This window comes from Ochlerotatus camptorhynchus, unplaced genomic scaffold (genome assembly GCF_037179485.1).
Source record: "Ochlerotatus camptorhynchus isolate MF236.1 unplaced genomic scaffold, CSIRO-AGI_Acam_v1.1 ptg000292l, whole genome shotgun sequence".
NCBI lineage: Eukaryota > Metazoa > Arthropoda > Insecta > Diptera > Culicidae > Ochlerotatus > Ochlerotatus camptorhynchus.
In genome coordinates, this window is record NW_027040781.1 from 1,758,660 (window position 1) to 1,774,093 (window position 15,434).

The 15,434-nt window shown below is 40.6% G+C and overlaps 1 protein-coding gene across 1 annotated transcript in view; it reads left to right on the top strand.

Moving 5' to 3' along the window:
- The window catches only part of ETHR, a 315,230-nt gene extending 303,470 nt beyond the window's left edge, over positions 1-11,760 (top strand). Inside the window, exon 5 of the mRNA XM_065228526.1 lies at positions 10,481-11,760. Coding sequence (XP_065084598.1) covers positions 10,481-11,735 — 1,255 coding nt within the window. The 3' untranslated portion in view covers positions 11,736-11,760. The remainder of the gene's footprint in view (positions 1-10,480) is intronic.
- The last annotated feature ends 3,674 nt before the right edge of the window (positions 11,761-15,434 follow it).

Here is a 15,434-nt window from a genome sequence, read left to right on the forward strand (position 1 = left end):
CAAGTAGTGTTCCAATTTAAAATCGTTAGTGTCCACCGGTTGCTAATACTAACGGTGGCAGAGAAGTCTATACGACTATCGACACTAAGCGGTCGATTCAGCCTCTGGTGGTGAATTGGAGAACGTCAAAAAGAGTCAATTTTTTGCCGTGGGACATAGGAAGCGGAACACTTTTTCACTTTTCCTTATAAATTTATCCATCTGAGATGCTCCAAAACAGATGATCTACAGTTGAAAAATTAAATTCTGTACCGTTTTTGAAAGGATCCAGCTGGTGTTTAGGAGTAATTTGTTGGGATATATAAAATTTTAGAATCGTGTCTTAGTGGTTATTATGTTCCGGTATTCTTGTGTGTGAATAGTTGGGGTACAAATTAGTTCAGATTTGTGGAAAATCGTAAAATAAGTTACAGTCAGGAATCCTTATTGCCGGGGTAACGGGGGCGTGAATAAGGAACCGCGAATAAGGATACCCACAGCTTATGGGATTTTCACTAATGGGGGCTGTAGAGGATTATCTCATTTGTTTCAATACATAAAGCTATACTGTCTTCAACAAAGTTGCTGTACTGGGTTAGACCAACAAGCCTATGCCATTGGATTCAGGTTAAATTGGGAACTACGCCGCTAGAGGCGCTTCACTTTTATGTTACTTATGACGGGCGCTATAATATATGGATCATATTTCCAACATAGAATATTTCGTGATCCTGACCATATAGAAAGTTACTGTCTTGAGCAAAGTTGTTCAGGTGATCAAGTCCTTTCGGATGGTGGCCATATTAGTTCAGAACTCTCTCACTACGCAGCGCTAGTGTGCAAGTGCAATTCCTATATAAACTGTATCTCGAGAGCCTGGCTATATAAAAAGTTGCTGTTTTGAGCAAAGTTGGGCAGGTGATCAAGTCCTTTTGGATGGTGGCCATATTAGTTCAGAACTCTCTCACTACGCAGCGCTAGTGTGTATGTTGCAATTCCTATATAAACTGTATCTCGAGAGCCTGGCCATATAGAAAGTTGCTGTTTTCAGCAAAGTTGTGCAGGTGATCAAGTCCTTTTGGATGGTGGCCATATTAGTTCAGAACTCTCTCACTACGCAGCGCTAGTGTGCATGTTGCAATTCCTATATAAACTGTATCTCGAGAGCCTGGCCATATAGAAAGTTGCTGTTTTCAGCAAAGTTGTGCAGGTGATCAAGTCCTTTTGGATGGTGGCCATATTAGTTCAGAACTCTCTCACTACGCAGCGCTAGTGTGCATGTACAATTCCTATATAAACTGTATCTCGAGAGCCTGGCCATATAGAAAGTTGCTGTTTTCAGCAAAGTTGTGCAGGTGATCAAGTCCTTTTGGATGGTGGCCATATTAGTTCAGAACTCTCTCACTACGCAGCGCTAGTGTGCATGTGCAATTCCTATATAAACTGTATCTCGAGAGCCTGGCCATATAGAAAGTTGCTGTTTTGAGCAAAGTTGTGCAGGTGATCAAGTCCTTTTGGATGGTGGCCATATTAGTTCAGAACGCTCTCACTACGCAGCGCTAGTGTGCATGTGCAATTCCTATCTAAACTGTATCTCGAGAGCCTGGCCATATAGAAAGTTGCTGTTTTCAGCAAAGTTGGGCAGGTGATCAAGTCCTTTTGGATGGTGGCCATATTAGTTCAGAACTCTCTCACTACGCAGCGCTAGTGTACATGTTGCAATTCCTATATAAACTGTATCTCGAGAGCCTGGCCATATAGAAAGTTGCTGTTTTCAGCAAAGTTGTGCAGGTGATCAAGTCCTTTTGGATGATGGCCATATAAGTTCAGAACTCTCTCACTACGCAGCGCTAGTGTGCATGTGCAATTCCTATATAAACTGTATCTCGAGAGCCTGGCCATATAGAAAGTTGCTGTTTTCAGCAAAGTTGTGCAGGTGATCAAGTCCTTTTGGATGGTGGCCATATTAGTTCAGAACACGCTCACTACGCAGCGCTAGTGTGCATGTGCAATTCCTATATAAACTGTATCTCGAGAGCCTGGCCAAATAGAAAGTTGCTGTTTTCAGCAAAGTTGTGCAGGTGAGCAAGTCCTTTCGGATGATGTTCATATTAGTTCAGAACTCTCGCACTACGTGGCCCTAGTGTGCAAGTGAATTTCCTGTATAAGCTGTATCTCGAGAACCTGGCCATATAAAAGGTTACTGTCTTGAGAAAAGTTGTTCAGGTCACTAAGTCCTTTTGGATGATGGTCATATTATTTCAGAACCCTCACACTACGCGGCGCTAGTGTGCACATGAACTTCCTTAATATGTTATGACTCCAAAGCTTGTCCATATAAGATGTTGCTGTGCAATGTGGGATCAGGAACCGGAAAAAGAATGACGTGTAGAGGTCGGAAATCGATTTCCGATGCCATTTTGGAATCCAAGATGGCGGCCATCGGTTCAAGAAAAACTGTCAAATACCCTATAATACGGGTATTTCCAGAGAGGGAACGACGTGTAGAGGCCGGAAATCGATGCAAGATGCCATTTTGGAATCCAAGATGGCGACCATAGGTTCATACTGGTGACAACGCTCTGATGAGACAACGAAACCGCTCCCCTGATCCTATCCTTCGACAATGTACCTCTCTTACCTAGAGTAAGCCGCGAATATTCGGCCCAACTCCTACTAGACATAGAATTAAGTGAATGTTGTTACAAACAAAGAACAATGAACTATCGGCTCCGTAAAGCTAACGTGATTGAGCCTTCCAAATAAACGAACTAGTCAAAAAAACATGTTTTCCATATATAAGGCTTACCAAGAATATTGCGTATAATTTATTTTGTAGTACGCTAGTATCACTGAGCAAGATCGCAACATAACGTGGAAAATTCCTCAAAACAATAAAACGCTTTTAATTGTTTTGTTTTATTTTTTTCTATCGTAAACTACAGATTTATTCCTGGACCCCTGTACAGTGAATATGGTTGATATTTTCATCCACCACCTGGTGCGGCAGAAATCGAGTTAAAACTAAATCAACTCTTCAAGGTCGAAAGTTTCTGCACATTGGACAGCAATGTTGAACGGAGTGCAAAAATGCAAGATTTGCTAAGGGAAGTCGAGACCCATCTCACGGTGTGGAAGAACGAGAGTGACTAGAATGCATAAAACATGACAGCGCTGGTTGGTTCTTTGTTATCGAAAGAGAAAATAAAATGTGGAATAAATCTGTAGCTTACGATAGAAAAAACAAAACAAATGAAAGCATTTTATTGTTTTGAGGAATTTTCCACGTTACGTTGCGATCTTGCTCAATGATACGCTATACACAATAAATTATACGCAATATGCTTAGTAAGCCTTATTTATGGAAAACATGTTGCCGCCATATTGGATTCCAAAATAGCGGCTGGAATGTATATCTGACCTTTACACGTCGTCCCTTTTCGGAAATTCCTACATTCCTACATCCAGTTTTTCTTAAAACCGATGGCCGCCATCTTGGTTTTTAAAATGGCGTCTGGCATCGGTTTCCGGCCTCTACACGTCCGGAAATACCCATATTGTAAGGTATTTGACAGTTTTTATTGAACCAATGGCCGTCATCTTGAATTTCAAAATAGCATCTGGCATCGATTTTCGGTCTCTACACGTCGTTTTCTTTCCGGAAATACTCATATTGTAGAGTATTTGACAATTTTTCTTGACCCGATGGCCGCCATCTTGGATTACAAAATGGCATCTGAAATCGATTTCCGGTCTTTACATGTCATCTTCTATCCGAAAATATTTGACAGTTTTTCTTAAGCCGATGGCAACCATCTTGGATTCCAAAATGGCGTCTGACATCGATTTCCGGCCTCTACACGTCGTTCCCTATCCGGAAATACCCCTATTGTAGGGTATTTGACAGTTTTTCTTGACCCTATGGTCACCATCTTGGATTCCAAAATGGCGTCTGGCATCGATTTCTGGCCTCTACACGTCGTTCCCTTTCCGGAAATACCCGTATTATAGGGTATTTGACAGTTTTTCTTGACCCGATGGCCGCCATCTTGGATTCCAAAATGACGTCTGGCAACGATTTCCGGCCTCTACACGTCATCCCCTTTCCAAAAGTATCCATATTGTACGGTATTTGACAGTTTTTCTTGAACCGATGGCCGCCATCTTGGATTCCAAAATGGCATCTGACATCGATTTCCGGTCTCTACACGTCATCTCCTATCCGAAAATACCCATGTTGTTGGATATTTGACAGTTTTTCTTGAAACGATGGCAACCATCTTGGATTCCAAAATGGCGTCTGACATCGATTTTCGGTCTCTACACGTCGTTCCTTATCCGGAAATACCCTATGGTAGGGTATTTGACAGTTTTTCTTGACCAGATGGTCGCCATCTTGGATTCCAAAATGACGTCTGGCATCGATTTCTGGCCTCTACACGTCGTTCCCTCTCTGGAAATACCCGTATTATAGGGTATTTTACAGTTTTTCTTGACCCTATGCCCGCCATCTTGGATTCCAAAATGACGTCTGGCATCGATTTCCGGCCTCTACACGTCATCCCTTTTCCGGTTTCTGTTCTCACATTGCACAGCAACATCTTATATGTACAAGCTTTGGAGACATAACATATTAAGGAAGTTCATGTGTACACTAGCGCCACGTAGTGTGAGAGTTCTGAAATAATATGACGATCATCCGAAAGGACTTAGTCATCTGAACAACTTTGCAGAAAACAGTAACCTTCTATATGGCCAGGTTCTCGAGATACAGCTTATACAGGAAATTCACTTGCACACTAGCGCCACGTAGTGAGCGTGTTCTGAACTAATATGAACATCATCCGAAAGGACTTGCTCACCTGCACAACTTTGCTGAAAACAGCAACTTTCTATATGGCCAGGCTCTCGAGATACAGTTTATATAGGAATTGCACATGCACACTAGCGCTGCGTAGTGAGCGTGTTCTGAACTAATATGGCCACCATCCAAAAGGACTTGATCACCTGGATTCCTGACTGTAATTACCGACAACTAAGACAATTGGCAATAAAAAATGCTTTAATTTGCGATGTGAAAAATCTTTATTTTGATGTAAACAAACGGTTTGTTTGACGTTTCTTCTGGAACTCGCGTGGCGAATTTACAGTGAGAATGTTTGGTCCATGCTTTGGAAATTGAAAAGTCAGGCTACAATGTTTTGCAAATTATATGTTTATGTATACCATCATGTTGTGCATAGGTTGAAGATTTTTTTGGTATAAAAATATGGTATACTTTCTTGGGAAATTCCTGAGAAAACATAGTTGCAATCAGAGATGTCAGATGTCGACAAATGAGGTCGACTCCAAGTTGAAATTAGTTCATCCATATTCAGTGTTGGAAAAATATCAAAAAACCAAATCCAACCAATGCCCAAAATCACGCTTGATTTTCGTAGACAAAAATCAACATATAAACATCTGCGGTTGATTTGCAAGCTATGATATCGCAGTTCGGAATATCAAGCTAACAAAACTCACCAAACTGTGGTGGGATTGAGTTTAATGATTTTTGCTTTACACCCGAATGCAACCGAAACTTCCAAAAAGCAGTCCCTTCGTGTCTGCCATCGGTGAAGATTAAAAGGAGATAGCAAACTACGCTTTCTCTTTCTAAGAAAACGATGTGCAACGGAATCATTTTTGTGTCGAGTCAACTCTCAGCTTGATTTTTGCATGCTGTGAATAGACTCGCAATATCAAAGGAGCTTGTAAAACCAATATCAAGTGATGTTGAGAGTGTATGAGAGTGGAAAAATATTATTTGATTGATGATTTTGCCAACACTGCTCATATTCTTGAAAACGTACACCGAAAAAAGTTTTCATATAGCTTCCATTGGGAACGCACATGATATTTTTCCAATAACAAAATTAATGATTTTTATCTGAAATTCACATAACATTCATATGATCACATGAATTCTATGTGATAAATCACATACATTTCATAGGACACATAAGGTTCATGTGATTTTGTAGTGCGATTCCCAATTATGAGATCACATGAAAGTTATGTGAAATTCTAATGGAAATTTTCTATTGGATATGTGATTTATTCTTTGAGTGTATACTTCTAGAATGAGTAGATGTTTTGTCGATTTTTGTCATTTTCGAAAAGATTTATGAGGCTCGGAAAATTTTACTCAGTCTGCAAGTTAACTACGTTTTCTAGAGTTTGAGTAATTTAAACTTAAATTTGAGTCGATCTTATATGCCATGTAGTGTGGAAATCCGTTAGTTACTTAGTACTGGTCCTTTTGCACGCCAGCAGCTGGGGAACGAGCACATCTTAGTGAGAGATTCAACTTTCCTCCACCTGAATATGGTGTTTATGAGATTTCATCATTTTAGTGGAGCATGTATTTTTTTTTCTATAACTTTTTTTTATGCATTGAAATGGCGTTTTGAAGACTTGACGACTCAGACAAAGTTGTTTATCTTGATAAAATAAACAACTCTTCTGAAGAAGTCAAAACTCCACAGCGTACTTTTTTCGAGTTATATGCATTTAAACAATATATTTAAAATTAAAACATTTATTTTCACATTTGTTCTGTAATTCCAAATAACTTGAAAACAGTAGGCTGTGGAGTTTTGACTTCTTCGGAAGAGTTGTTTATTTTATCAAGATAAACAAGTTTGTCCGAGTCGTCAAGTCTTCAAAACGCCATTTCAATGCATTGAAAAAAGTTATAGAAAAAAAATGCATGCTCCACTAAAATGACGACATCTCAAAAACACTAAAATAAACCTTTCTCAAATTTTGATATTTTGTTTATCGAGTATTGCTTAATTTTTGCTCAATATTTCAGGTTGTGATTTTTGCGCTTTGTAAGATATTAAAGTTCAAAAATAGTTGTTTTTTTTCGGTATTTCAACAATATCTTTAAAATTTTAAGCTTGAACCAGTATGTTTCTTCACAAAAGTTATTTATTTAATGCATTTGCATAAGAAAAAAATATAACATTATATGGTTGTTAGCAAAAAACCGAAACAGAAAGAAAAAAACATATTTTCGACAATTTTTCTTTAACTTCATATAACTCGGAACCAGTAGGCTGTGGAAATTTTACGTCTTTAAAAGAGTTGTTTATTTTGTCAAGGCAAACAACTTTTCCCAAGACATCAAGTCTCCAAAACGTCAAAGACAGAAGTTAGATTGTGGCGCCATCTTTGCGGAAGAGTTTTGAACTATTTATTTATGTCAATAGATGGTCCTTATTATGATGAGAAACTTTACCGAAGACATCGCGGAAATGCTTCGTTTCAGAGTTATTAATTTTGCTCCGCTAGATTGCATTTCTGGCCCAGTGTGCAATGGCCTCTTTCAAATGGGTCCCTCGAGAAGTGGACAGATTTAGACATGCGCCGAAATGCATCGTACGATACCTCAAATCATATGGAACTCAACGTAATGATTAGTGCAAGTATTTACATTGATTTTTCTTAACTTATAGCTTACCCGATCTTTTGAAAAAGTTCGTTGTGGGGTCTCCTCTCGGGTTGCCTATAATTTTTCGATTTTTTTCAACACTACTACGACTCTTATTCAGGTAAAAAACGGCGAAAATGGCTGCTTCGTTCAACACTAAAACTGCAGGAAAATAATAAACAACTTTACACGGCGATGCACTCGCTACACTGAAAATGTATTTTCGTTATTTATCTGAACACCGCTTCGTAAAAATGAATAGCGTACATACAACACATCTTTCATAAATGGTACGAAACATTCGTTTTTCCTGTCATCTGGCGCAATGTCAATATTACGCCTTATTCGTATAATATACAAATACATCTTTGTACAAACAAACCAACAACTGCGCTTATTGTCTCCTAAAGTGCTGATTGTGTGTTGGAGATGGGACATTTTTTTTAGAAATATTATCGGTTTGACCAATGCATGCAATCAAATTACTCGTCGCATGAGTGCTTCTTATTTGCCTTTAGCTATACCTCTTCTCATAGCACAGATAGAGCGATGGTTAAAGCACAGATCTAACGATCGTAAGGTTCATGAGACGAGTCCGGTCTGAAGCCTAATTTTGTTTTTTTGTCATTTATTCCTTCCAATGATGAAGTTATTTTTAGCCATCTTCACTAACACATTCCACATTTTTCGGTTTCCACAACCAACACTTGTGGACCGCTGGTTGAGTGTAGCGATAGCGAGTGTGGCAGTTCTAACGAAACTAGCTTCATACAATGTACAAATCCATTTCGTTGCAGAAAACAATGAATAAATTCGTAGAACAAACGAACGATTTCGTTGTATAAACGAAATTTTATTTTCAGTGTAGTGTGTGTACGTTAAACGCCACTAATATCTATAAAAGTGACAGCTCGTTCGTGTGGTGGATTTGAAAACGAGCGAATTTCTAATGCGTGTTGCAAAATGCATCGCACGTGAAATTTGATTAAAGATTTAAAACAGTGTAACCAAATTTTAAAATTTTCACTTGATTACAAAAGTCTGTAAATATCTGTGAAAAAGCTGAAAAGTCTGTAAATTTAAATCTGGCATCTCTGGGTGCAATTTTGCCTATCCTTGCGCGCACATATACACTGACGGGAGAAATAGCCAGCAGTATCAAACACCCCACGTGCATATTCTCTATGGGAGGAAATGCCAGTTTCCCGGAAAAAGCACATCATTTGAAGTTGAATGCTTTTTTCCACCCAAATTTTGTTTAGAAAAAAAAAAAACAAAATCCTTGGCAGCGATCGCACGAAATTTTGTTCCCGATATTCACTTTCCTTCACCGGATTTTTGGGACGTTTCCTGGAAAACCACAAACAATCCGCTCAAAATGTCCGAACGATGGCCTTAAACTGCATTGTGCCTAAAATTTAATCGTGACTCTTTCATTGTTCGAAAATTCATAAAAGAAAAGAGAGGTGCTTTATGCCACCATATGTAAATCTTTTTTTTTTTAAGAAACTACTAATATTGATGGATTGTAATACATACATTCGTTTCTTCATACCGGGATAGTAAAAAATTGGTACGATTTGACAGCGCGCAATTGGTTCGATGTAGCGTCCACAACCTATATACACTTGCACAGCCACTTCTAGGGAGATAATTTCGGACACTATTGTGATTATAAGGATTGAATTTGTATCGCCATATTTTTTGAGTCGCAGCAAACATGGGGAAGCAGTTTTGTTATTGATTTTTTCCCGGTAGCATATAATTGACTTCTGAAAAATGCGAGGGGGGCGACACATCTAAATCTCAAGTTTAGATGGTCAACAAATCTCACACTAGCGAATCAATCTTCGAACAATCTTCTTTCATTTGTCGCATCTACTTGCATCGCTCATCAATTTTTTGCAGGAAATCTTCAGAATCGTCATCAATCTTCTTTCTATCTACTCAGCGTGCGCGCAGCTAGCCACAGCAAAACACAATCTTTTTTGCATCGTAGATAGAGTCGTCCCCCTCGGAAAAATGCGAAGTGGTATCAGAGTCCAGGCTTATGGATTGTATCGCCATAAGCAGATACCGACGATATTTTTACAATAAAACATGCTTCTCATGATGCTTCAGAAGTTTTTCGAAAATTACTTTGATGAGAAATTTGAATTTAAAAAATGCTAAAAACAAACTAAACTATTCAGGTACACCCTAATTCAATTAATGTGCGAACTTGAGAACTGATTTATGTGCTATCTACGATTGTGGTTTTGTTTGCCATACTTTTAGGGCCTAAAACAAGCACATCCATATTTATGGGAATGACATAAAAATTGCCCAAACGCCCATACTACTTTCTTCGATATGGCCTGAAAAACTCATCCGATCTTACTCAGCCTGTATTCACTAACCGCTGAAGACAGACAATCGATGACACACAAAGTGACACTGACGATTTACGGTAGCCCTATTGGCGCTACATGTCATCCACGGTGGTAATTACGTGCGTTTTTGCCGCCTTGCCGGACGACGAGCATATCACCACCGATTTCATGCCGCAATAAAAAAAAAAACTATAAACGATCATTAAAACTGACTGCCGTTCTCAGGTGGCAGTCTTCTTGTATTTTTTTTTGCAACACCTTCGTTTCGACGAGTGATTTATCGTTATGGTGCAATAATACGACACGCATGTCACAATCTTGCTAGCGTCAGTTGAATCTTCCTCCCAGGATGGGCAAGATCAACCCGCTCCGCTCTGCTGCTAGGTGGTAGTAAATGACACAATTGGACACAGTTTATAATTGACAAAAACATTTCGTTTCTTGCTTAATGTGCATAAATTTCAGACCAGAAAAAAAACCCGGAACATGAAACCTCATCATTCAGTCGTCAAACATGCCTCGAAACAGCTTGCACCACCTCAAAAGAAATGTGCTTCCCTATAGATAACTGACAATCGCTTTCCCTTTCTGTATCTCTTCCCCCGAAAAAAAAACTCACCTGCTTACGCGTGGCATCAACCAAACCACCCAGTCCGATACTATTGTTCGCCGAGTACAGCGTCGAGCAGTATCCGGATGGAAGCCGGGCGGCCGTATGCCTCACGAAGGCTTCCAACGTGTGGACGATGACCTTCTTCCTGATGACCATATCGCTGTTCTTTATGCTACCACTGATCATCCTGGTGGTGCTGTATGCCATCATCGCCAAGAATCTCATCGCCAGTAACAATTCGCGGATGAAGATCCGCCTCAGCAAACCGGAACTCAGCTACAAGGCGCGGAAGCAGGTGGTGCTGATGCTGGGTGCAGTGGTGCTAGCATTCTTCACCTGTCTGCTTCCGTTCCGAATGCTCACCCTGTGGATCATTATGGTTTCCGAGGAAACATTCCAAAAATTAGGCGTAGAAAAGTATTACAATTTGCTGTACTTTAGTCGTATCATGCTCTACCTCAACTCGGCTGTCAACCCGATACTGTACAACCTGATGTCGTCCAAGTTCCGAAAGGGCTTCCTGCGGCTGTGCCGATGCACTCGCCTGTGGGGACACCCCCTGCGACGAAGGGGTGGGAAAGTACGCGGCAGGTCAGCCACATTTACAACCACTACGACCTCTTCGTATCTGACGAGCTCATCGATTCGGAAAAGCAGTGAAAAGTACACATTATCGCTGGACGATTTGCGCTTTCAGCAGCTCCCAGCATCTAATGGGCTCCTAAGGGCGGCGAATGGCGACGGTTCAGCAAAGCCGCCGGTCTCCGGTGGCGGCAGGGATGCCTCATCCAATGTCGTCGTTGTCGTCAGCGACGACGAGGAACCCTTCCAGTTAAGTAGATTCTATCGGATGAATCTGCTGCGACAGTATTCTACTCCGCTGCTGGCATGCTATGGGGATGGTAGTGGGGACCGGGGGAGGACACTGTTGCCTTCGACGGGGACGACCGGGATCAATAACAACAAATCTGTTGAAAGTGCGGTCAAGCGGCAGTACAACGTGACCTTTGGGGAAACCGAAAGAGATAACAACGGCTTGGTTGCCGCTGCGAACGGGGGAGTTGTCCTGGAGCCGGCTCGCAGTAATCCATTTAATCTTTGGAAATTGAAATTTATCTGGCAGCAGCCTCAGCCAGAACACAGACAGCACTCACATGTTGCACATGGCGGCGGGAGGGTGGTGCCGAATGCTTCCAGACCGATGAAGCAAATGTCACTCGATGAAAGCTGGTTGGCGACGCGGGGGGAGAATCGGTGCATGGTGAGAGGTGGCGTTGGGTCCGACGATGTCTAGAATGGCTTGGATTTGGAGGCGTGTGTTGTGGGGTTTTTATATGGGATTATCTCTCATTAGGATTGAGGTGCGGTTAGACTCACATAAAATTGTAACAGGGTATTTTAATGTTTGGTTGGGCATTTCTGCGTGTAAATTTTCCTATTTGAACTTGAATAAAGCTTGTAGGTACTAACCCATTCTGAATGTCATTGAAACTTCAAGTCATCAATGATTACGTCCAATTCAATTCAACAAATGATCTACGATATCACTTTCGAACTCATTTTTGGGCACTAGGTGAAGTATTTTGACATGAAAAAATTATTGAGAGGCATAGGAAAATTTCACCTACACAATTATTTATTATTTGCAGGACCGTTCTCAGCAGGTGACGAAAGTGACGATTGCTACCAAAAACAATCATTAGTGAAAATTTCATTAATAAAAGCTTTTTCTAGTCTGATTACACCCTGCAGTCCATTAATTACTTATTAGGTCCATCAATTACAATCGCATTTTCATAATTTAAGTCCGTAATCTACATTACATTTTGAAGGGCTTCCTGAAAATCTAAAAACTTCTTTTCACTTAAACTTCTGTTTCACTTAAATTTCCTGAAATTAATGAAATTGCAACGATCTACCCTGAAGCTTCTGCCAGGTCTTAGCACTTCTGCACGGAATTACATCGATAGGTTGATGTAATTTCGAACACGAAAACTATTTGTGGATTCTATCAAACTTGTCCTTAAGAAGTATAGAACACTTTCAGGAGAAGTCTAAAGAACTGCGAAGAGAAGTCCAGAGGGCTTCCGTGAGAAATTCAGAGGACTATCCGGATGAGTCTAGAGGACTTCCAGGAGAAATTCAGAAGACTTTATGGAGAAATCCAAAACGCAGCCGAGAGAACGAAATGAGTAATCAAGAAGATCAAGGCCAATTTTAAGGACAAGGGAAGAATTCAGTGGTCCTTCAAAATTAATTCAGAAGACTTTCAGCAGAAGTCCAGACATCGTTTAGGAGAAAGCTTTCAATGGAAGTCTACAAACTTCTAGGAGAAGTCTTGAGAACTTCCTGAAAAAATCCCAAAGACTTCCAGGACAAGCTTTTCGAAGAATTCTTCGAGGTATCCAGAAGACTTAGGAGTTATGAGGACCTCTAGAGTGTGGAAGCCATTATGGAGAATTCCAGAGAACTTTCAGTAGAGTTCCAGAAAATTTGTAAGAGATTCTCAGAAGGATTCAGGAAGACTTTTGATAAAAATCCCTAGGACTTTCAGAAGCAGACGATTTTAAGGACACGTCCTATAGACTTCCAGGGGGAACTTTAAAGATTTCTTGCAAGTGCCCAGAATGCATAGAGAGCAGCGAGCTTACTCCATTGCAGTCGAGTACCTATCATGTGCATTCTGTAGTGATCGAAAGAGAGGTATATGCAAGAGTTTTGCTTTGATAATCAGAGGAAGCTTCGGTTCCTATGAACTCCCAGCATTTTTTGGAGATTTTAAGGAGAAATCCTGGAATCCGTGAGAAATGCATGGATGAGTCTAGAGAACTTCCAGGAAAAGTCTAGAGAACTTCCAGCAAGAATACAAAAGACTTATAGGAAAAATCCAACAGCCAGTTGAGAGAACTCAATGAGTAATCAAGAAGATTAAAGACAAGTTTGATAGAAGAATCCAGAGTGAAAGAAAACTTCCAGCAGAAGTCCAGAAAACATTTAGGAGAAAACAAGAGGATTTTGAGGAGAAGTCTAAAAAACTTTCAGAAGAAAACCCAAATACATCCAGGATAAGCGTAGAAGATTTCTTTGAGACGTCCAGAAGACTTAGGTATTATGAGGACCACTAGAGCCTGGAAGATTTTATGAAGAATTTCGGAGAACTTCCAGCAGTGCTCCAGAAGATTTGTAAGACAAATCCAGAAGGATTCAGGTAGATTTTTAATAAAAATCCCTATGACTTTCAGGAGCCGAGAATTTTAAGGAGGTGTCCTATAGACTTCTAGGAGGAACTTTAAATATTTCTTGCAAGTGCTCATAGCTTGAGCTTGAGCTTGAGCTTGATTGACCGCCCACGGTTGCTACTCTGTTACTGCCAGATCAGCTGTAATTACACAGAGAACCAATAGACGATGCTTGGGACTAGCAATCATCCTCAATGTGTAAAAACTGGTGATCTTAAATTAGGCAATACCAGCGCCGGCCGCGCCCGAACACAGGTCAAGAAAGGAATGGGAAGGATTGTGTTGACATGACACTCGCTTTGATGGAAGCCGAGAACACCTCTGCACTTCCACGAGGAATCACTGGGATGTTGGATAAGAGGGTTGGGTTTGCAGCAGGGTTCGTTTTGGTAAACGATAAGCTGAATTGATGTCCTAACGATCATATAACGCGAAGGAGCTTGGGACTAAACCCACGGTCTTCTGCTCAGTAAGCAAAAACGTTTGCCACTAGGCAGACGAGCACCTTTTTAATCACCGAGTTGCTGTTATTACCATGTAGTCATATTAACAAATAAAACGATTGACAAATCTTGAATGTGGATGGGCCTGAGATTAGACTCATGATGTTCTGCTCAGTAAGCAAAAACGGTTGCTCTAAGGCCACCGAGCCCTTCATATCACATAATACCGTTGCTCAAATTTTTGTATCCATTCAAACCCGGAACCAACGACAACAACGAGTTTCGCAAAATACACGATACACAAGCGATTTTACCATAAATCTCTTTGATATGTAAGGACCTGGGACCGCGTTTTTCTGCTCAGTAAGCAGGTCACTGTAACCGACGATCTTTCAAATCCGAAAACTAAAAACTACGAAAAAGTACTTAGGCCTTCATTAAGTTCCACTTTCACGCGACGTTCAATGACAGGGTCCTATCCAGGATTACATCTGAAAAATCCAAATCTGGCCAACGCCCACCCTAAACCTAAACCTGTTCTAATCCACCTGAAATGACTAACGAATGGAAGACTTTGACTACCCAGCCATGCAATAGTCTCATTCCGTGCCTTATGGCAACTTGATGATTCTATTGCGCTCATCTTTTGGCACCACCCAGGGGAGACTTGGTCCTGTACCCAATGCTTAACTTATCTCCATTCCACTCAGCTACTCGCAATTTCTTGTGATATAGTGGGCGGAATATTATTATATGAGACAACTCAATGCAGACGTCTTTCCAAATTTGGCAGATCGACAGGTAATCGGTGAGTTACCACGATAGTTGCTATTCAACAACTCGACAACGTCCCATCGTCAACGCCTGCTATGAGAATTTCCCATTGCAGACGCCAACGAAATGACGTCATCGAGCTATCGATCAACTACCCTGGTTATCGCCTGGTACCTTATAGCACGATGCTAGGAGGCGAACCGGAAGAATCGATGAGCTACCTCCCCCTATAGACTTCTAGGAGGAACTTTAAAGATTTCTTGCAAGTGCTCATAGGAGACTTTATCGGGAAGTCCTGGAGTCCATGAGTAATGCAGTGGAATATCCGGATGAGTCTAGAGGACTTCCGGGAGAAGCTTAGAGGATATCAAGGAAGAATTCAGAAGACTTCTAGGAGAAATCCAAAAGGCAGCCGAGACAACTCAATGAATGATCAAAAATATTAAGGACAATTTTATGAACAAGGTTGATAGAATAATCCAGAGGAGATTCAACATGAATTCTAAAGATTTTCAGTAGATGTCCCGAAAACATTTA